The 21,355-nt window shown below is 41.2% G+C and overlaps 1 protein-coding gene across 1 annotated transcript; it reads left to right on the forward strand.

The window, feature by feature from the left end:
- Window positions 1-10,166: 10,166 nt before the first annotated feature.
- tmem74 (transmembrane protein 74) lies at window positions 10,167-13,863 on the forward strand. Its single transcript, XM_079344370.1, has 2 exons — window positions 10,167-10,345; window positions 11,015-13,863. Exon 2 carries the CDS (start codon window positions 11,082-11,084, stop codon window positions 11,928-11,930), a length of 849 nt encoding a protein of 282 aa, XP_079200496.1. The 5' UTR covers window positions 10,167-10,345; window positions 11,015-11,081; the 3' UTR covers window positions 11,931-13,863.
- Window positions 13,864-21,355: the final 7,492 nt, after the last annotated feature.

The following is a 21,355-nucleotide window of genomic DNA, read 5'->3' on the forward strand; positions in this document are numbered from 1 at the left end:
AATCCATCTCTGACTTTTCTCAGTGCAAAGTGACACATGCATGTTGTGTTTCTCTCCATGTGGTCACCACAGGTGTATCCAATCACTCATTAAGAACCATACCTGCTGATGTAACGATCAGCAGGAAGCTGCTGCATAAGTGGGTGTGGGATTTCAAACATCTCGTAGGCTATATGATTTAAAAGAACATCTTAAAAATTGTGTAGTCAGATTAGCATCTGTGTGTCCGTGTCTGATTAAATTCTATGATTGACTTGACCAAACAGCTTCTAAAAAAATGTGTCACACCTCCTCACTAAGCAGCTCTGAGAATGTTTCTAAATCTTACAGAGGCAAAGACTCCATGCATAGAATTTATAGTCTAAGTTAGGAGCTCTCTGAGAGGATTTTTGAGATGTTTGTGAATATGGGCCCAGCTGTTTAGCTTAGCACAAAGACTGAACAGGAAGCAACAGGTAGCCTTGTTCTAAAGCTGAGAATTAACTAAATTATTCTTCTAGCGCGTTTACAAAGCTCACTGATTAACAAGGAACATACGCTGCTCAAAAAAAATAAATAAATAAAGGGAACACTAAAATAACATCCTAGATCTGAATGACTTTGTTCTTTGCATAGTTGAATGTGCTGACAGCAAAATCACACAAAAATGATCAATGTAATCAAAAATTATTAACCAATGGAGGTCTAGATTTGGAGTAACACTCAAAATTAAAGTGGAAAAACACACTACAGGCAGAGCCAACTTTGATGTAATGTCCTTAAAGCAAGTCAAAATGAGGCTCAGTAGTGTGTGTGGCCTCCATGTGCTTGTATGACTTCCCTACAATACCTGGGCATGCTCCTGATGAGGTGGCAGATGGTCTCCTGAGGGATCTCCTCCCAGACCTGAACTAAAGCATCCGCCAATTCTTGGACAGTCGGTGGTGCATTGTGGCGTTGGTAGATGGTGGAGACATGATGTGCTCAATTGGATTCAGGTCTGTCGAACAGGCGGGCCAGTCCATAGCGTCAATGCCATCATCTTGCAGGAACTGCTGACACACTCCAGCCACATGAGGTCTAGCATTGTCTTGCATTAGGAGGAACCCAGGACCAACTGCACCAGCATATGGTCTCACAAGGGGTCTAAGGATCTCATCTCTGTACTCAATGGCAGTCAGGCTGTCTCTAGTGAGCACATGGAGGCTGTGAGGCCCCTCCAAAGAATTACCACCTTATACCATTACTGACCCACCACCAAACCGGTCATTCTGGAGGATGTTGCAGGCAGCAGAACGTTCTCCACAGCGTCTCCAGACTCTGTCACGTCTGTCACATGTGCTCAGTGTCAACCTGCTTTCGTCTGTGAAGAGCACAGGGTGCCAGTGGAGAATCTTGGCGTTCTCTGGCAAGTGCCAAACGTCTTGCACGTTGTGGGGCTGTAAGCACAAGCCCCACCTGCCTGTGGACGTTGGGCCCTCATACCACCCTCATGGAGTCTGTTTCTGACCATTTGAGCAGACATTCACATTTGTGTCCTGCTGGAGATCATTTTGCAGGACTCAGGCAGTGCTCCCCCTTGAACAAAGGCGGAGGAACAGTCCTGCTGCTGAGTTGTTGTCCTCCTACGGCCTCCTCCACGTCTCCTGGTAGAGCCTCCATGCTCTGGACAGTATGCTGAAAGACACGGCAAACCTTCCTGCCACAGCTCGCATTGATGTGCCATCCTGGATGAGCTGCACTACCTGAGCCACTCATGTTGGTTGTAGACTCCGTCTCATGCTACCACGAGAGTGAAAGCACCGCTAGCATTCAAAAGTGACCAAAACATCAGGCAGAAAGCATCGGAACTGAGAAGTGGTCTGGGGTCACCACCTGCAGAACCACTCCTTCATTAGGGGTGTCTTGCTAATTGCCTATATTTTCCACCTGTTGTCTAATACATTTGCACAACAGCATGTGAAATTAATTGTCAATCAGTGGCTACAGTTACATGTGCAGAATTTCTTCAATCTGATTGAAATCATTCCGATTTCACTGTTTACATGGACGCTAAATAACATGATCAGATTATGCCGTGCGTGTGCATTGGCATTTAATCAGAATAAAACCCTTGTGACATGCGCAGACTGGTCCTACCTGTCTAAGGAAGAAGTGACACCTCAGCCTGTGTTTGAAAACAATCATCACAAATGACCCGTAAAAACGTTAAACTCTGCTTTGTTTTACACCCTGAAAATGGAAGATATATTTATGTAACCGAGCGGGTTGACGATGCATGAACTTGTAAAACTATAAAATAAAGAAGCACGGAGTCTTTATTAAGTTGAACATTCGTCTCCTCCTTTATTGCCGCACACGGCGGGAGCACCCCGCACGGGTTCCCAATCACACACTTCCGTTCCTTGAACCTTTACAAAATAAAAGCTAACTCGCATAACATAATACAATAGCTTACATTTATTTCCTCACAGTTTAAAAATAATTTAAACTTTGTAATATAAGTACCTTTCAGACATTTGAATCATTTCCAGCAGTATTGTTTAACTTTTTTTGTTCACGTCTAAACGTGATCGTATTGGTTAGATTAATTAAACATTCTACTCACATTACTGATCAACTGTAAACATAAATTAAATGTGAATGAGTTACTTTTCAATATTAGGCTACTTTAAAATCAGGCTGTATTAGTTCTTGTCAGTTCTGATTTCACTTTTATTATTCTAACACTGCATTATTGTTTGTCTCAGCTGACGGTACAAAAATTTCATTTTTTTAGGCAGACGTGGCGGAATCAGTTTTAATGCTCCTGCGACAACGTTGACATATGAATGAACAGTTTACAATGATGATGTCGCTGGGATAGACGCCAACTATCACTCCAAAGTGGATTTTTTTCCCGCAATGTAATATTTGTATAAAACAAGGTTGTATGAAATCGTATCTATGAAAGGCATTAATACAATACATTAATAGATAAAACACAAATATGATCCAAACGAGACAGGTGAGAGAGAGTAGGCTTGTCAAGTCTGATCAAGGGTGGAGACGAAACTTTTAAATGACACGGCGATCATTTATGAAGTTGTGCGCTCTAATCACAGACTGTAAGCAGGCTCTGATGGACACACGTCACTTTACTGGGGCAGGCATGCACAGTCAGGACCGTTTGACCCCAGTCAGGCAGACAAGATCAGATCGAGTGTGTACATGGATCCTGATCCGAACAACGATCGGGATAAAACACTCCTCTCGATCGGACTGAGATTTTTTTTCAGAATGAGCCTGATCGAATCAGTCTGTTCTGGTTGACATGTTTACATGCAGCGTTTTTATTCGTATCAGGCTTTTATTTCGATTATTTGTGTCCATCTAACTGTAGCCAATGTTGCTTCCTAAGTGGACAGTTTGATTTCACAGAAGTGAAATTGATTTGGAATTACATTGTGTTGTTTAAGTGTTCCCTTCTTTTTTTTTTGGAGCAGTGTATATAACGTGTTTAATCCAAACTAAGACCAAATACTGCCAAGAAATAGTCTGGCAGATTTAACGCTGTCTTTTATCAAACAAAACTTAACCAAAAAGTACAGTGGCTGTAGTAACAAAGCCTCAGCAGGACTAACAGTTGCTCCTAGTAACAAAAAATGTAAGAAAATCCTTAGAATCAGGATATTTTCAAAAAATCCCCCCTCAAAGTTTAGACTAGATCCTTGTAAAGATGACAGTTATTCACAAAGTGTCTTAGCCCTTAAAAGAGCCACTAAGGTGTCAAACTGTTAGAAGTAGTGAGGAGGATTTCTAACGGGCTTAAGCAGACTTTTTAATCCATCTCTGACTTTTCTCAGTGCAAAGTGACACATGCATGTTGTGTTTCTCTCCATATGGTCAGCTCCACAGGTGTATCCTGTCACTCATTAAGAACCATACCTGCTGATGTAACGATCAGCAGGTGAAGAAGCTGCTGCACAAGTGGATGTGTAATTTCAAACAGCTTATATATGATTTTAAAGAACGTCTTACAATAATTACACAGTGTCCGACGAGACTCTATATTTGACTTTTTTGCTCCTTTTTTTGATTAACCAATCACACACACTGTTCAAACTCCTCCCCTTCAGTAGACATGATAGATGTACACCAAAACAACCTGTCATAAGAACAGTTTCTTCTCCCAGGCTGTCACTTTGACAAACGCTAAACAGTCACAGCCTCATGTTTACTTGATCATTTTTCTGCACTACTCATCACTGCACTATTATCTTTTTTAGTTGTGTACATATTTAATGTTAAGATTTGAGAGCACAGTCTACCAAAGTTAAATCCCTTGTGTGTTAAACATACCAGGCCAATAGAAATGATTCTGAGTTTCCGAAAAATGTCTCATACCGAGCTACGGGGTCAAACATGCCTCCTCATTAAGATAACAGTTTCTGTCAATCCCTCACTCACAGTTGTTCTGAGGATGTTCCTAAATCACTTCTAGACAAAGACTCCTTGCTAGGAATTTTTAAGATAAGTTGGGAGCTCTCTAAGAGGATTCTCAGAATGTTTGTGAATACAGGCCGAGGCGTTTTATATAAAAAAAAAATACACTTAAAGCATAATGGCCGACTAACTTTTGTAGTGCTATTCTTTATCGATATCTTAATCTGTAATGTGAATACATATTTTTTATGTTGAAGCTGGTTCAGGTGAAGTTCCCTCCAAGTAATATACTGATGGACAGTTTCATATACACCAATATATTTTCAATTCAATTCAATTCAATTCAAAAAACTTTATTTGTCCCCGGGGGGCAATTCAGGGTAAGGGTTTGTAACAAGATGAGTAAAGAGCACCCAGAATCTCACTCTGAAATGATTGGAGCACTCAAGTTCCTCAGATGTGTTGTGTTCTTAGCCTACTGTAAGATTTCCTGAGGTAATGGTTCTTTGAATCACTGCACAAGGCTTTCCCTGTCCCCTGACAGAAGGTCATCACTGCCACCTTGTGGTCACATTCTGCTACTGACACATTGAACAAGGCAGAATGAGTTGCTAGAAATATGTCAACCATGGCACAGTTCTTAAAGATATAGTCCCTCTGTATATTAAAATCAACTCCGGCAAACCCTCTCCTCTTAAATGACGAGAGATTTAATCCATTTAGCTTTGTTTAAACATTTGTAGTTTTTAGACTCCATAAGCCACTTGTTCTTGTATGCTGGAGTAAAGACAAACAAATGCTTTAGCCCTTAAAAACAATGAGAAGAAACATTCTTGAATTCACTGCCTATTTTTTGTTTCCGGCAGTTGAACATCTTTGAATGTTGACCATTTTACCCCAGCTTTGTGCAAAAGGATCCCTTCAGTTTGCCTTGAAACAGTAGTTCCTTCATAATCCACTTCCAGGAGTGTGCAGTATTTTGCAGACCTTAACAGGAAGCTCTCTGATTTTACAGATATAGGAGAATATGAATTTATGTTCAGTCTGAATATCTTACTATTGGAACACAATTCACACATTTTCAGCAGTGACCTTCTGTGTTATATGATAAATTATTCATCAACTGCAGCTTTTAAGAACAGGTCCTTTTTCTTCCGAATTGAAAATTCAAGGTAAACAGAAGCAGAACTTCAGAGGCAAAATGGTACCAAAGGCAGCAGTGCCAGCAGACTACTCAGTGCTTGGCTCACCATATACACAGAATATAAATAACACCTTTGGCCTGAACTCAAGACTTTCACATTTACTTAATGAAAAAAAACCTTCCCTTCTCATCAAAAATGTTTGCCTGATCCATACTAAACAGCTGCTCTGGCGTTTGCTTTCCATTCAGCATGCACACTCGGGTACCAAGAGATTAACTGAACTTGACTGTGCATTTGTCAAGACTTGTGTGATCCAGCTTGAAAACAATTTATGTGTGTGTCTGAGTTATAATTAGGAACCCATTCTAACTGGGCACATCATAAAAGCCGTTAGATATTATCAGTGCTGTAGCTGGAGACAGAGAGGCAGAAGAACAGGCAGACAATAATCATCAGGAGCTATTGAGGACATTATAATGCAAAAGCAGCCGTGGCAGGGGGGATAACATCATATTCATTATGATAAAGAGACGATAAAGAGAAGAAGGGTCGATGAAATGGCCGAATTAATTTTCCCAGTTAGAATACTTAATCACCGCAAGATTTGTTATTCTTTTATGTGATGCCTTATCTATAGATGAGACATAAATCTTTGTATATCCCCTCGTCTACACCCACCCACACACACGATGCACTTGGAAAGCCATTATTCTCCTTCCATTATCCCACCATGTCTGTGTCAGCCAGCCACACCACTTCAATCAGGACAGCCTCTTTAAATTAACTTAAAGTTCCATGCACTAAATATTTTATAAAGTGTCTGTCTCTAACGCCACACTCCCTGTCAAAAAGAAGAGAGAAAAAAACAGCCTATCAAAACACCTCAGTCAGACTGTCTCATGCTTCGCTTCGCTCCTGCGTGCAGTCTCCTGCCTGGAAGGCTTTTTTAAGAGCTACTGGAGGGTTTGCGTGCCACCTTCATAACCAAAGTCAGAGGACTGTGTTGCAGCTACTTATTAATAATCTACAGCCCCCTGCTGTGTTGGCCCACTACCCTGTCAGAGACCCCAGAATGCTCTGTACCGAAAGTTAAATTTGACATACATGCACACTTCTATCCATGTATAATAAAGCTACTAAATGGAAAATATGTCCATTATTCAACCCTAATGGTTTGCACCAAAAGGCAGCATAAAATTTTGAAGTAGTCATTGTGATGTCTGGCTGGTTTGAGGAATGCTTTCATGAGAGCGTGGAGGGAGACTTGGAGTCAGTGCTTTAGGCTATTTAATTTTCTTAGTAGTAAGTTAACTGTGCTCTGTGCTTCCAACAGAATAGTATTCTATTTGTAGTTAAAGCAGAGCTCTTTGCTCATTTGTCAAAATAATCCCCAATTATTTTTGGGGAACGTAGACAACTCGTTACTTACAAAGGTTATCGACACAAACCTAGTCATTTAGAAGACCTTGTCAATTTAATACCAAGTGGACCGACAGTGTGGAAAAACTAAGCAAATGTGGTAGTATAAAAAGAAAAGCAGTCCATCAAGTGTCTGCTTGAGGCTGACAGGAAAAGCCTGGACGTCCCATTAACTCCCATATTAAAATGCTCATTTTGACAGCATAAATAAATTTTATTAAAGCCTGGTTCAAAAACAAATGTGAGGTGTCGTCATTTGATGCATTGTACCAGAGTCATCTAAAATCTAATTTACATCTGCACTCCCTTACGGTCACAGTCGAAACAATGATTACCAATAGCTCATGTCTTTATTGGTATACACAGGGGATGACTTTGTATATAACTCATCTGTTTTGATGTCATTCATGCTAAGAGTTAAGCAGAATTAGCAGGAGGTTTATGTGACTGCCAGAAGGTAAAGGTCTGTTACATGGTTGACAAAATCGTAGTTTCAGAGAACATTTCCCATTTGGCACCATGGCTGGGCCTCAATATCTGCTTCAGAATCTAATGGGTGACTTCACTTGAATTACAGCCCTGTTTTATAGTCTATGCTTTTCCTTATGGTCCGTCATTGACTTTACGTGGAAACAGCAATTCTGACTCCCAAAAACCATTGTCACACAAAAATGAATCTTGCTCTTAACAAGTTATAAGATTTGTACTGTGAGTGCAGACATTAATATAACAGAGACAAATAGAACTGAAAAAGCTGGAGAAAACCTCTGATGATCTGTTAGTACAAAAAACTGATAAGGAAGACATCTTATTTATCAAATATTTCCGTGAAAAATTCTCCAAAAGGTACCTCCAACACAAACACAGATAAGAGGCTCAGTCTTGTGACTGAATTGGCTGAGATGACACCAAGCAGGCAACTCATAGCAGGCACTAAAATCTAAAGTGTGAACATTGTCGTTTTTAAAAAGAACTAAATCCAAAGTGTTACTTTGTGGAGTTATTTCACAGGATCACTCTTTTTTTTTACAAAGCAATTTATATTCATTACATCATTTAAATTGTATTTCAGCATACAGTCTTACACACCTTTTGACAAATTAGGATTCTCTGCCTTTTAAAATTGAATGTAATCGGGTCTTAGTTTGGATCTCATGCTAGCTGTCTTCTGTCTGCTCTGATCCACCAAAAAGTAAAAGAAATCCCAATTTGTGGATTTTCAAAAACTGTTGTCGAAAAATAGAACATATGTAGCTTGATTTCAAAGTGGTGTCTGTGCTGGCCGTTTGGATTTAAGGGGTTCCAAGACCACCCCGTGCCCTTATCCATGACACCCCCCCCCCCCCTCCCCAGCATACACTACATTACTGGAATTGATCTAGATTACAAAAGGTAGTTTGTTTAAAAAATGTATTAAAACTAAGGTTTTTTAAAAGCTTCTTTGTGCATACTCACCATCAAGACAGATTTGATGGTGTATGCATTTCCGAGTCTGAACTTAATATGACCTGGGGCGCAGGTCCTCTGAGCTTGTCTGAACAGCAGCAGTGTGTTCATACAGTTCTGCTTAGTCATATATTCTCCTCACTGCTAAAGTGGAACACTGACCAGCTGCAGGTGAAGAGAACTCAATCCATCATTCATTAATTCAATTCATAATTCACAGACCTCACACAGATGCTCTTCTTCTCACTGTGCTTCAGAGATCTCTACCTTCCCCCTTCTCTATCACCTTTTTATATCATGCTTAAGAATGACCAAAAAAAAGTAAGTGCTACATCCATGTTCCATAATCGTTATAGGTGTGCCTTTGGCAGGAGAGACACTTTGAGGATTTACAGCCTTTGGAAGTGTAGATTCCCCTGCAGCCCCCTCCTCTAACTGGCCTAATGTCCTTGCCAGAAGGAAAAGTGGTGCACTGTTGCAGACAGATAGCATCTGATAGTTGGCTGTTGTTACCCTCTCACACAAGCGCACAGTCAGTCTAAGCTTTATCTCTCGATCTTTCTGTGTGAGACTTGTTCTCATCAAACCTACATCAAACATGCAGATCCCCCCAATGCGCAAAACACAGTTGTGGAACAAAAGGAGCCTATAAGTCTTTGTCTCTGATTCCCTATACTTTCTCTCTCCCTTGCCCTCTTCTTCCTCCCTTTCTCTTTTCTCATCTGTTAAATTGAGTCTTGTTGGGAAATGAGCCAGGGCTGCGTTCAACCAGCCAACAGGACTACAGGGAAAGCAGAAACTATATTTATAGCCTGCTGCGTGGCTGTGCTACATGAGGTGGGACGGTCAGGAAATGAATAATAAATTTAATGTGTGTTGGATTAAATCCTTGATGGTGAGATGCACCAAACATCTCATATGACATTTTCAGAAAGCCATTTGCTGCATTAATCTGTTTTCATTTATCCTGAAAGATGCATCCAGGACACAAAGAGTTCTGAAGAAGTGGCATGAATGACAAAAGCACTCCCAAAGATTTACATGAAGTCACAGAACACATGACGTGTGGATTAAGATGGCTTTGACATAGTCAACAGTAATCTTCTGAGAGAGCGTAGGAGAACAGATGGTGCATGATAAATGCAGCTTAACATTGTTGTTTGCACAGCACCGCTGGAAAGATTGTTCTGATATGATGATGAAAATATTGTATACAGTGCAGACTGTTGCTTTTATGTCAATAATCCTCTTCATAGATGTCACGCTAAATCTTGTATTTTGTTCTAATATCACTGAAACAGTTTTATATTGCCAATGCTGTTGCTTGTCTATGTTAATCATTGAATTTATGGTGCTTATTTGTTCATAATTTGCATCTCAGGCATCATTTATTTTTATTTATGTTCACTTGAGGTATTTGAATTGTGTTTATAGTGGTCACTATTGACTTTATAGCACCTAAGCTCTCTTTTAAATTCTCCCATGGACACTTATTTGCCACCTTCAGTTCTTGGTGGTATTCTGTGGTATCAGATTCTTCCTAAATGGTTCCCTAAATGCAAGACAGTAAACTATGATGGTCAGGTCCCAATGTTCGCCCTTCATATCTGATCCTCTCGTGTGTGTGTGTGTGTGTGTGTGTGTGTGTGTGTGTGTTGACTGGCTGGGGATGATTCAATCGGCTCACAGATAGCGGCGCTCCTTTCAGCACTACAGCGCGAGCAGCTGACGATCTGTGTGTGTGTGTGGGACGTGGGAGGGACTAACGGAGAGCTCTTCTCCGTGCAGCCTGCCGCCACAGCACCGAGCAGAGAGAGGATCTATTGAGGGCATATTCAATGATAAGGCTTCATATCTGTCCTCGTAATGTGCCCTCTCCCTCAGTACTGTCTGTAAAGAGGAGAAGGCGGAAGGGATGCTGAAGTAGCGCGGTAAGTGTGTTTCTTTATTTGTGTATCTGAGGAGGGCTTTTTTTGGGAGGGATTAGAAGAAAAAAAATGAAACCGGATTCTGTGCATGACTGTTCCACCCTTATGCAGAGCAGCATCTTACATCTTCGGCTGGATTCAAATAAAGTGCAGCGATATCCCCACGCATGTTCTGGGAGTACTGAATGTATTTTGCATTAACCAGTCTTAGTATGAAAGTATTTTGTGATGGATTTAGTATAAGACCTGCTGTGGTTTTGAGCTGTATTTTAGTTTTGTGATTTAGTTTTGGAACAGCGTCGCTTTTGTATCTGTTCAATGGTCGTATCCATTTCAAACAAGAATGTAGCTTAATCTCGGTTTATACGTGGGTTGCTTCGCTAATTGGATATGGAGGTATTTGGCTAATCACAGCCACCATAAGCGCCTTTGGACAAAGGTCCGCTGATTTTTCTTAAACAATCTGATCAACTTAAAAGTGTCCTTTTTTAAATTGTCCCTGTGTTGACTGTTTTATGGTAACATATGTGTCATTGCGCACCGTTCCAAATCACGCACAAGTTGTTGCGCACTGTAATTACAAGGTGTGTGTTTTTTTTTTTTTTAACAATGAAGGGTAATCTGATTAAGATGCACCCTTTAACTTAGAGCTGGTGTGTGTCCTCTTGTTAGGGATGCAGTGGAGTGAACACACCGTGGGAGGAAGGCTCAGAGTGAACCAGCAGGGGGTGAAACACGAATGGCTTCTCCAAAGCTGCTTCCTGCAGATGAGGGAGTCAATCAGCCTGATCAACCGGACGCCCTTGACCGGCTTCCAGTTACACTCCATGCCCGAAAATTGGATGGATCATCAGGAGGAGCACCCTCGGGGGAAGGCTACTGTAACCCTGCCCGCAGCTGCCATGACCGGTGTCGTTCAGCACAAAGGACGGCGCAGCGCAAGGGGGGCCCGGAGGTTAAACTCAGTCAACTTGGTGAAGAAAAAGTCCGGGTCTGTTGCGACGAGGAATTAGAGACATCCTTTACCTATATAGATGAGAATGTTAACCTTAGACTGGCCAGCCCAGAGACTAGTTGCAAAAGTGCTCTCAGGCCAATGCGCAATGGCGAGCCTTGTTCGGAGACTTTACCAGAGTTTTCCTTTATGTCCGAGGATGATCTCTCCTTTGGAGAGGGCTCCGGGTCTTCAATAGACTATGGCTTTATCAGTGCAGTTACATTTTTAGTCACCGGGATCTCCTTGGTGATCATCTCCTATGCCGTGCCGCGGGATGTGGAGGTGGATCGTGACAGCGTGTCGGCGAGGGAGATGGAGAGGCTGGAGATGGAGAGTGCGCGGATAGGTGCCCACCTGGATAGGTGCGTCATAGCAGGACTGTGCCTTCTCACGCTGGGCGGCGTTGTTCTCTCCACACTGCTGATGATCTCCATGTGGAAAGGGGAGATGTACAGGAGAAAGGTGATCGCTTACACCAAGCGTTCAGCCAAACAGTATGGCTCTATCAGCCTAAAAACTAGATCCAGTCCCAGCCATTCCTCTGCGCATAACTTGTCCCTTGAGGAGGACATTGAGGAAACACTGGCTTAAAATGCTGCTTTGAATATGAACCTTTTTTTGTATTACAAAGGAAATAATGCCATTCACACACATTCTTTAACATATTGTAGCTTAAAACAGTGTTCGATCATTCAAAATGTGCAACATGTTTGCTCTCAAACTATAGGAATAGTTACCATCTCATTTCCACAGAGTGCAAAAAGACACTGAAAGCATTTAAATGTAAACTAAGCAGTAGCAATTAAAACATTAAGTGGCATCACATTGTCCCGCAATGATTTTAAACCATAAAACTGGCCAAAAATGTTCAGAGCTTCGTGTCACAACACAACATTGAACAACATTTTTTGTACCCAGGATGCAATCTCTGAGAGCTTCCATTTATTATTAAGGCTATTCATATTTAATGTGAGTGTCTCCAACAGCAAAATTCTGCACAGACACAGTTCAGGAAGTGAGGGTTGTGTGTGTGTCCCCAGGGCAAGAGAGTGGAAGTAAGGATGGATGTAAAGCTGCCCCTGTCCACTGTGCACTGTGATGCAACATGGGGGGGGGGGGGGGAATCAGCTCAGTGGTCCACATGGTAATATCCAGTGACAGTCCCTCTCTGGTGCAGTGCTGAGGTAAGCCAGTAAGCCCAGCCTCGTGCATCAGAGCCAAAGCTCCACGTCGGTTTGATTGGAGTGAGCAATTTGACTGCAGTCGACAGCTCTGATTCCGTGCACCCTCCTCTGCTCTCACTTGATCCCCTCTGCTCTTCGTTTCCACCCACCTTCCCTTTGCCACAGGAGACTTTCTTTTCCCCTGCAGTTTGTCAGTCCCTCCTCAACACTGTAAATTAATTCTGTAAGCATATGAAAAGGGTCCGGGAAGACCACAGCCAAGTGCCTGTGACATTTCAAGGTAGATGAGCCTTTCCTTACCACACAACTTTCAATTTCTTTTTTTCTCTACCTGAGGATGGACTTAAGAACTCCTAATCGCACATGAAAGAGTTGCCCTACTTCAAAACCTTAAGCCTTCAATACTTCAAAGAGCTAATTACATTCTCGGAGTTTGGTATCAGTCTTTTAAGAATGTTATATGTGATGTTATCGTAGTGATTGGCTGACTAAAGCATCGCAAATGACACCAAAAGCTTAGGAGAAGGGGTTTATCATGTGCCGACTTGCTAGAAATGTTAATGCCCAGGTGTCTGGGCAAGTCAGAGACCAAGTTTCTTTTCTAGGTTTGAGAAGATGTTCTTTTCTGTCTTAGCTAAATCCTTGTTAAAGTAACCATTTTTTCCTCTCCCCTAATGGTTGTTAATGCTTTGCAGAAAAGAATAAAAGGATGCCATATTATTTCTCTTGAAAAACAGTCCCTTTTTATGTCGGTACAATGGAAGGTTCATAAATCATTCATGAACCAAAAATCATCCCAATCTGCATTCATAAACACATGCAGGTGTGAGTGATTCTTATGCAGTGTCACTCATACCTCGGTATCTCATCCTTTCAGTTTTTCAACCACGTGACCCTATTTCAAAATGACATGAGTCAGCCCCTATTAATGAGATGTGTAGGCTGGTTATTCTATGGTAAACAGCTCAAGGCCATATTGTTGATGTGCTGTGGCTCTAAGTGTTAGTCAGTGAAAAGACAGATGGAGAAGTTTGTAACAAGTGCAAGGACTGACTCACTGGAGACTCAGTATGAGGCATTCAGACAGCTTTATCCTTTTAAAATGATCCACTGCAGCAATGGAATAAAGCGAGTTTGTGTTCCTGCAGCTTTTCCTTTTCTGTTTCTATGACCACATATTGTAGCTGACAAGTGTTTGCATCCCTGCAAAACAGCCATTACTTCCTGAATTGGCAATAAATTGCTCCATGAAATGATTTCCAGGAAAGCTTATAAAAATTAATGATCCTTATGAGGCAATGTCGTCCCGTTCTCTTCGCAGAAGCTGTAAATCCACAACCACTTTTACAGATGTCACAGTGATATTTCATTTAGCGGGCTCTCATGCTGTTGGCTGTGAAAACGATGCGCGGCACCCTCTTTTTCTCTCACACTAATATTTGACGTACAATTGAACTTCTCCTACACTTGAAAACCAACAGAAATGTGACATTTTCCGAAAGATTGTTGATGTTGCCGTTTTAACACGTTCCTCAAACTTCCTGAAATGTTTGAGGTGAGCTTTATGTTTGAACGCAAACAACCAATTGCTTCACCTTGACTTTACCCAGAATCTTTACTGAATTTTCCCTGCCATCCTAAAGTAAAAATTCTACATGAACTCCGGGTGGGACAATGTTTAAAAGCAGTAGGTAAAATTCCGTGTGAGGATTTTCTTTCAAGCCACCTTGTTGTGCTACATACTTGTTTATGCTTGCAAGAAATCAGATTCCACAAAACATTGGTATGAAGGCAAAAACTGTTTTTAAAATGCTGGACTGTATTTACTGCTTCACCTGCCATTGCTGCCTTGTCCATTTGAATGTCATGTCCTGCCTCCTGAGAGCCCCCCCCTCCCCCCTTCTGTCTGACAGGGAAAGTCTCCCATTGTGTGGTTCACATGTGAACAGGCAACTCAGGAAGATTTTAGGGGCAACCTCTTCTTCATTTCAAGTGCATGTATGCAAAAGGCTGTAAAGTGCCATAATATCAAGTATTGTGTTGAAATTCGAGGAGAATAACGGGTACATCATAGTACATCAGTGGTTTCCATTCAGTGTCAGAGTCACATTCAGTAGTGGCATCATCTGTGAGAGCGACACACTTGTAACAGAGAGGCCTAAGGGAAGACGACAGTTGCAGACTTCAAACAGACTCATCTGCAGGATGTAATGCACTACATTGTATGTTTTTAAAACATACTTGTCCTCCCCACCTCTCTCTCTCTCTCTGTCCTCCTCCATGGTTGGCACCGTGCCTCACAGCCAGCATCAGGCCTCCCCTCATACAGCCAACTAAACGTGTTTGGGGGATTTAATCAGGGATTTGCTTGAAGCGACAGCATTTTACATGCCAAGCTCAAGTGTATTTCCAGAGGTTTCATGCATAAGCTCTTTATCCTTGAGCTGTGCACAGCTAAATCACCCTTATTGATATTTGCTTGGCTCCTCTGTAAGACGATCCCTCCAGGTAAGGCAGAGGAGCAGCTGAGTTGCTGCCATCAGCTAATTTCCCAGAGGTGTTATAACACTCCTCTGCCATGTCAATGATAATACTCCATGTGTGTGTGTGTGTCTGAGTACATGTGTGTGTCTATGACTTTGCAGAGGTGTTGTATGTCGCATTAGATCAAAAAGTAGCTGACCCTCACATTTCATTTCATACTGTTTTTGTGGTGACATTGAGCGCACAAAGATCCTTTAAATAGGTTTTGCAACCACGAGAGGAATACATGTCTCTGGAGAAGGCAGACACACAGAGCATGACTTAAAGGGATTGTTAAGTATATTTGGAAATGTGTTTTCTTGCATAAAGTTACATTCATTTATGCATTTATATAACCTTTAGTTATCCAGGTTAGTCCCATTGAGATCAGAGATTTCTTTGTCAAGGGAGACCTGTCCAAGAAAGGAAAAGATTAACACCACGGCAACCATCATAGAATCAATCATTTGTTGTATAGCACCAATTCCTGCTATCTCGAGACTCTTTTTAAAAGAGCATTTTGGATAAGAAGCAGGAAGGATTTGTCCTTTGTATCCCTCGTGTTTCTGTTGTCCACACTTCCTTGCTACTGAGGTGGGGTTGTAGCAAGCCGTGTATGAAAGCTCACGGCGATGGTTTAGGGGACGGCACAGTCCTATGTTAGTGGCTGGACGTCCGGAGGTGGTGGTGACAACCAAGCCTGATGGTGGAGGCTGTGATTGTCAAACTACAGCTATCAGGTGGGAGCAGGGAAACGGTTAGTTTGGGCCTCTTGAAAGTAAGAAGAACTCTGTTTGCTACTCCTTGAAATAAAACCTGATCAAGTGTTCCCTCCTTGTGGGGTGCTAGTTACAGGTTCAAGTTAAAAAGTGGAATATAGTTAAGCTATAGTTAATATAGTTAAGTTAGTCAGGATGGCTCTTGACATACCATCATGGAAAAGAGGGAGTTGACCTGGAGAGTGTGTCTTTCAATTTACCAGTAAACCAGCGTTCCAAGCCTCAAAGTGGTCAAAATCCAAAGAACACAGTGTTGAGAAAGGCCAAAGTAAAAAAAAAAAAAAACAGCAGCTAATACCAAGTTCACTTGAGTTTAGTTTGTGCAGTGTGCATGAAGCGTGGTAACACACAATAAGGCTTTTAACAGAAAATAGAAAGAGCTGCCTCTCTTTTTGTAGATATTACATACATTCATCCATGTGATGAGCTTGCCCTCCATCAGGCAGTAAGGTCAAAAATATTTGCCTTTGATTGATTCTTTTGAAGAGGAAGACTAAACCGAAACTACTCAGGGATATGACTATACTTTTGATTGCTCCCTCCACAGCCCAACTCAGACAGAAGATATTTTTAGTCAGTGTGCATATTGGATTTTTGGAAAGCTTATTGTATTGTAAATGAAGTCCACAAAGCTGAAAAGACTGCAGAATATCCTTGTAAGTCTCCATCTAAGACCTTTACCAGGTTTCAATTTGACAAGACACTAAAGCTCACGAAAGTGAAACTAATTCCACGTATGCGCTTCTCTCAACTTAGTTTATTATTAGATGTCCATTAATAGACATTCATCAGGGTTGTTATGTCCTTTCCTGTCCATGGTGCCAAACTTTTCTAAAATCCTTAACAGCAGTTCAGCAGTATCCCTTTTCTGCATAGCCAGACTGAACAAAACCCTCTTCTAATAAGAAAGGACCACAACCACTACTCCGTGTCAAATCGATTTACGTCTCTGGTAAGCTGGATTCTGCATGGCTGACACTTAAAAACGTCCTGAGAATTGCTTTGTCACTCGTTCACCGCTCAACCTTGCTGATGCCAGCAATCAGGTCTGCTATTACCAGACACTGGAACGTCTGGCGATCCATTTCCTGTGTTGTACTTGGCACCTTGAAATCACTTTCTCAGATGGATAAACTATCAGTGCTTTGGCTGTTACGGTAGATGAGAGAGGAAATGAGGTGATCGGTTGGATCAATCTTACTGTAAAACCACTCAACCACTGCAGAAAGGCAATACAAGTTACATCCCTCTCTGTCTGTCTCAGCATCCACTAGTCAATTTAAAAGTAGGCTGTTTGACATGGCAGAGGCAGTGCCCCTGCCACTGATGTGGTTACACAGTCTGCTTAAACAACAGCATTCCTCTCATCATTTTCAATAAGATGAATGCTTTGTATGCAGGTAGTGTAGACAGATTACAGACACAAATCACAGGCTTGTTTCACCCCTCGATCACCTCGCCGTTAAGCTGCTTCTGCTGTAAATCAGAGTCAGTCTTTCTAGGCTCCATTGATTTAATTTGTATCAAATTGCTAATGCAGTTATTCATCATGCATGTAGTCTTGTATGCTTGTTCCCTCATTATGCCTATGCATTTACCTCCAATTACAGTAAATAATGACTACTTTCTAGTTGCTGCAGTAAATTCTGTTAGATGGGCTTGAGTGAGAAAACAGCTTGTTTTTCTCCCTCTACAACATCTTAACAGTAAAAGACAATGGAAAGTCTGGAGAGAAATCTGAGAAATGTATACTGAAATAAAAACAAACTGTGATGTGTTCCTGTGTTTGCATCTCAATAGACATGTCTTCAAAGACAACCACCTCATTGGTGGAGTTAAATCTCAATGGAGCATGAAGCTCTGGGAAGCTATACATAGATAGAGCAACGCAGATTATGGAAGTGTGCTGAATTGTCATCTGTGAATTGCCTCTAAAGAGCTTCTTAACAAAACACTTCATGTGTGCACACATTTGCAAAACAGAGCCTCTGTATTCCTGGCAAGCTGGTAAAAGGCAAAGACTCTGTCCCCGATGTGATAGTAGCATTTAGCATTTTCAAAAACATTTGTTTTTGGTCCATTTTCGGTTCATTCGTTCATTCAATTGTTTTGCTTGGAAGAGCGTCATTAGTATTTTTTGAAAATAACAGAACATTGGAGAATTATACATTTGATCTGATGGTGAGACTTAAACTACAGTATAAAGGGGCGCACCAAAGCTGTAACGATATAACAGTCTTGAAAAAGGTAAGCAAGTGTTGGCCTCTGCAACAAATTGAATTCCAGTCGATTTGATGGGTGTTGAAACTTCAGGCCCAACTTGAAGGTCTCAGACACTTTTTGAATTAGGAGACGCACTATCTCCAATGTGGTTTTGAGGTGTGTCTGATTAGATTTCCCAATTTTTTTCAGGGCAAATTGGTGTTGGATTAAATTGTTCGGTTATAGACGGGTATGTATCGGGTAAAACATGAATCAAACCCATCAATCTTAAGTTTTCAGTGTAAGTTTTCTATCTCTTTAAAAGCCCTTAATATCCATGTGCACCTGCAGGCTGTTGCATTGATATTTACATGGCGGGTTGCAGTCTTTAGTCTTTGACATACCCAGCTCCAGATGGCCAATGTAACATCTCTCCTTTCATTGTGCTTCTAAATACACAGAACAAACACTGGACACTGTATGAAATATGTTGACAGAGGAATGGAGTTATATATTCGCTGAAGCATTCCTACATCAGAAACATCTGTGCCTTTCCAAATTAGGAGAGACACAGAGTACATTCCCCCATGAGGACAAAATCATATTCTCATTGGCCTGATTATTAAAATCTCCGTACACGTTTATAGGATTGGACAAGATATGTTAACCACTCTTCCGCATGCTTAACATCAAACAAACTCATGCTGAAAGCATTTTTTTTTTCTGGGCTGGAAACCATTGTTTTTCCCTTTGTGTGCGTTTGTAATGGACACTGGAGAGTCTGTATTAATATTAGCTGGCTTGATTGCCTGTGGCTCTCAAAGTTATGTAAAATAATTATTATAAGCATGAGAGCGTGTGAGCTTGTGCTTCTGTGCGTGTTAGAATGCACATCGGAGTGAGGGCACATGGTGGACAGCTTGGCGTCTGTCTCAGAGTTATGGCCATGTGTGGCTCAAGCAGTAATCTACTTGAGGCAAAGCAGACATCTAAGAGGTAGTGGTGAGCATCTCCTCTTATTGTGACATCCCCAATTTAGCCTCTGCTGTAAGGTATGTACTTTATATAAAGGTGACAAAAGATGTGGGGGGGAAGCATGCCAATTCTGAAAATACAAGTTCCGGTTGCCCAATTAGGAGTTCATGTATGCTCATCTTTGTGACATAGACCACTGACTTTTGGCCCATGCATGCTGGGCATAAACATTGAAGCTGTGTGAGGTGAAACGACTCCTCTTCTGTTCACCTGGCTTCAGAATGTTTAGACTTGTGGGGAAATTGGGACTGAATCATATTTTTAATTATTTCAGCCTGGCTCAAAGTGGTGTACGAGTCGACCTAGACTTTTAGACCTGCATTGCCATTCATAGGGCCATGTTACTAGCAATGGCATATTGATATATCAAAAAGGCAACCTCTATGTTTGAAATTGACAGTTCCATGATCATAAAATTGTAATGGAAGGAGGGAAATGCCATTGGCATTGTTAATCAGATTCGGTTTGTTTCTCAACTTGCCATTTATCCAGCCTGCTTATATGTATGTATTTAGCTCCACCCACTGGGTTTTCACTCAACCAATGAAATTACTGTGCCTCTTGGTCCAAAACGTAAAAAAAAAATTAAAATTAAAAAACCCCTCTTTTGACCTATCTGCCCATGTGTATACGTGCATATGTGCATGAGTCTGATTTACCCTCGGCTTCAGGAGGGGAAATCAGTTTGAGACCGCTCTGTTCAGACAAAGAGGCAGCAGCAGTCAGATAAAGGAGAGGCTCTGGACACAGCCAGCTGAAATGTTTGGTCTGAGGCAGAGATCAGAGGCAGGCTCTGTAGAGGGGATTGTCTGCGCTGCATTTCATTTTTCTTCAGTGTTGTGTTACAGCAAACTCTGCTGAGATGATACTTGACCGATGCAGTGACCCAGCAGGATATGCAGAGAGAGGATGCACACACACACACACACATGAACATACAGATACACATATACAAACATTCACAAATGCACACATGTAGCTGCTCAAATGGATAAGATTCATTTCATTGATTTATATGGGCAGGCTATATTGCAAGCGGATAGGGTCCTACAAAACAAAAGAACACAAACAGTATCAGTAATAGAGAACTTAATCTATAACAGTCCTGTTTTCATACCTTTTTTACAGTCAGACAGTTAACACAATATGTTCAAAAAAGATCTTATAACGAGTAAGCTTTAGTTTGAAGAATTAAATATTCTATATTGTTGCTAAAATTATGGGTTTGAAGAACTGATGCAAACATCAAAACATGTTCATACTTCAGGGGAGATAGATTTTTTTGAGGAGGGTTTGAACGGGTTAATTTATAGTTTGTGTATAACCTCAGTGGGGCACGGCCTGTTGTTTTCAGAAGCAGGACATTGAGTACTTGTAATAAACAAAAAGAAACACTGGATATGGCTCACAAGCACAACAACACACTCAGTCTTAATGTTAAGAAAAACTGTCTTTACTTGCATTTTTTTTTGCAAGAACTGCAGACAAAATCCTAAGGGAGCAGGCAGACTAGAAAAAAGAAAAAGAAACTGGGAAGTAACACACTAGGAGATAATGCTTATATAGATATATAAAGGAAGAAGACGGACTGGCATAGAAGGGAGAGATGACTAAATACTAAAGAGAGTGGGAGACAATGAGATACAGATGGAAAATATCACACAGGCAGGAAACGCATAAGGGCAGGAAGTGAAGGGTCTGAAATGAGAGCATAGGTAAGTAACTCAGGAAATACTACGAGGGAAGGAGCTGGTCATGACATGGGAAAATAAAAATGTAGGCTGTTGTATGGAAAGCTAAAAATGTTAATGTTTACAACTGCTGATGAATATGTGAAATTTATTTTTGCAAGCATCAGAACTTCAGTTAGTTGTGAAAGTAAAACACACGTTTTTGTTAAACCCAGAGCAGCTTGAATCGTATAACCTTTTATATTTGTACATATTTGGAAACTTGATTATAATATCTCCCCTCAATTTCTTCATTGTATACTGGCTTGGATTCACTTTGATGAGGATGCATAAAAGGGTTGTGAATGGTGTCTTTTGCTTTCAAAAACTTGACAGCAACTGCAAACAAGTACAACATGTTTGGTAATGTAAAAGAACCATTGAGGACAAGATGACGACAACCTCAACGGCTGAAGGGCAAAGAGTGCTCCATGAAAGGTACGTGAGGTGCTTAAGTGACTTTGACTGGATAACCTAACTGTTATCCAGCTGCTAGCTCAGGGTGAAGTGACTCTACTGATTGAGGATTTTTTTATCGATAAGGTAAGTGAAATTACAGGACG

The sequence above is a fragment of the Symphodus melops genome (genome assembly GCF_947650265.1).
Source record: "Symphodus melops genome assembly, chromosome: 5".
Classification (NCBI taxonomy): domain Eukaryota; kingdom Metazoa; phylum Chordata; class Actinopteri; order Labriformes; family Labridae; genus Symphodus; species Symphodus melops.

What these genes read in the sequence shown, in the direction of transcription:
- tmem74 (XM_079344370.1), top strand. Translation starts at nt 11,082, where the DNA reads ATGGCTTCTCCAAAGCTGCTTCCTGCAGATGAGGGAGTCAATCAGCCT.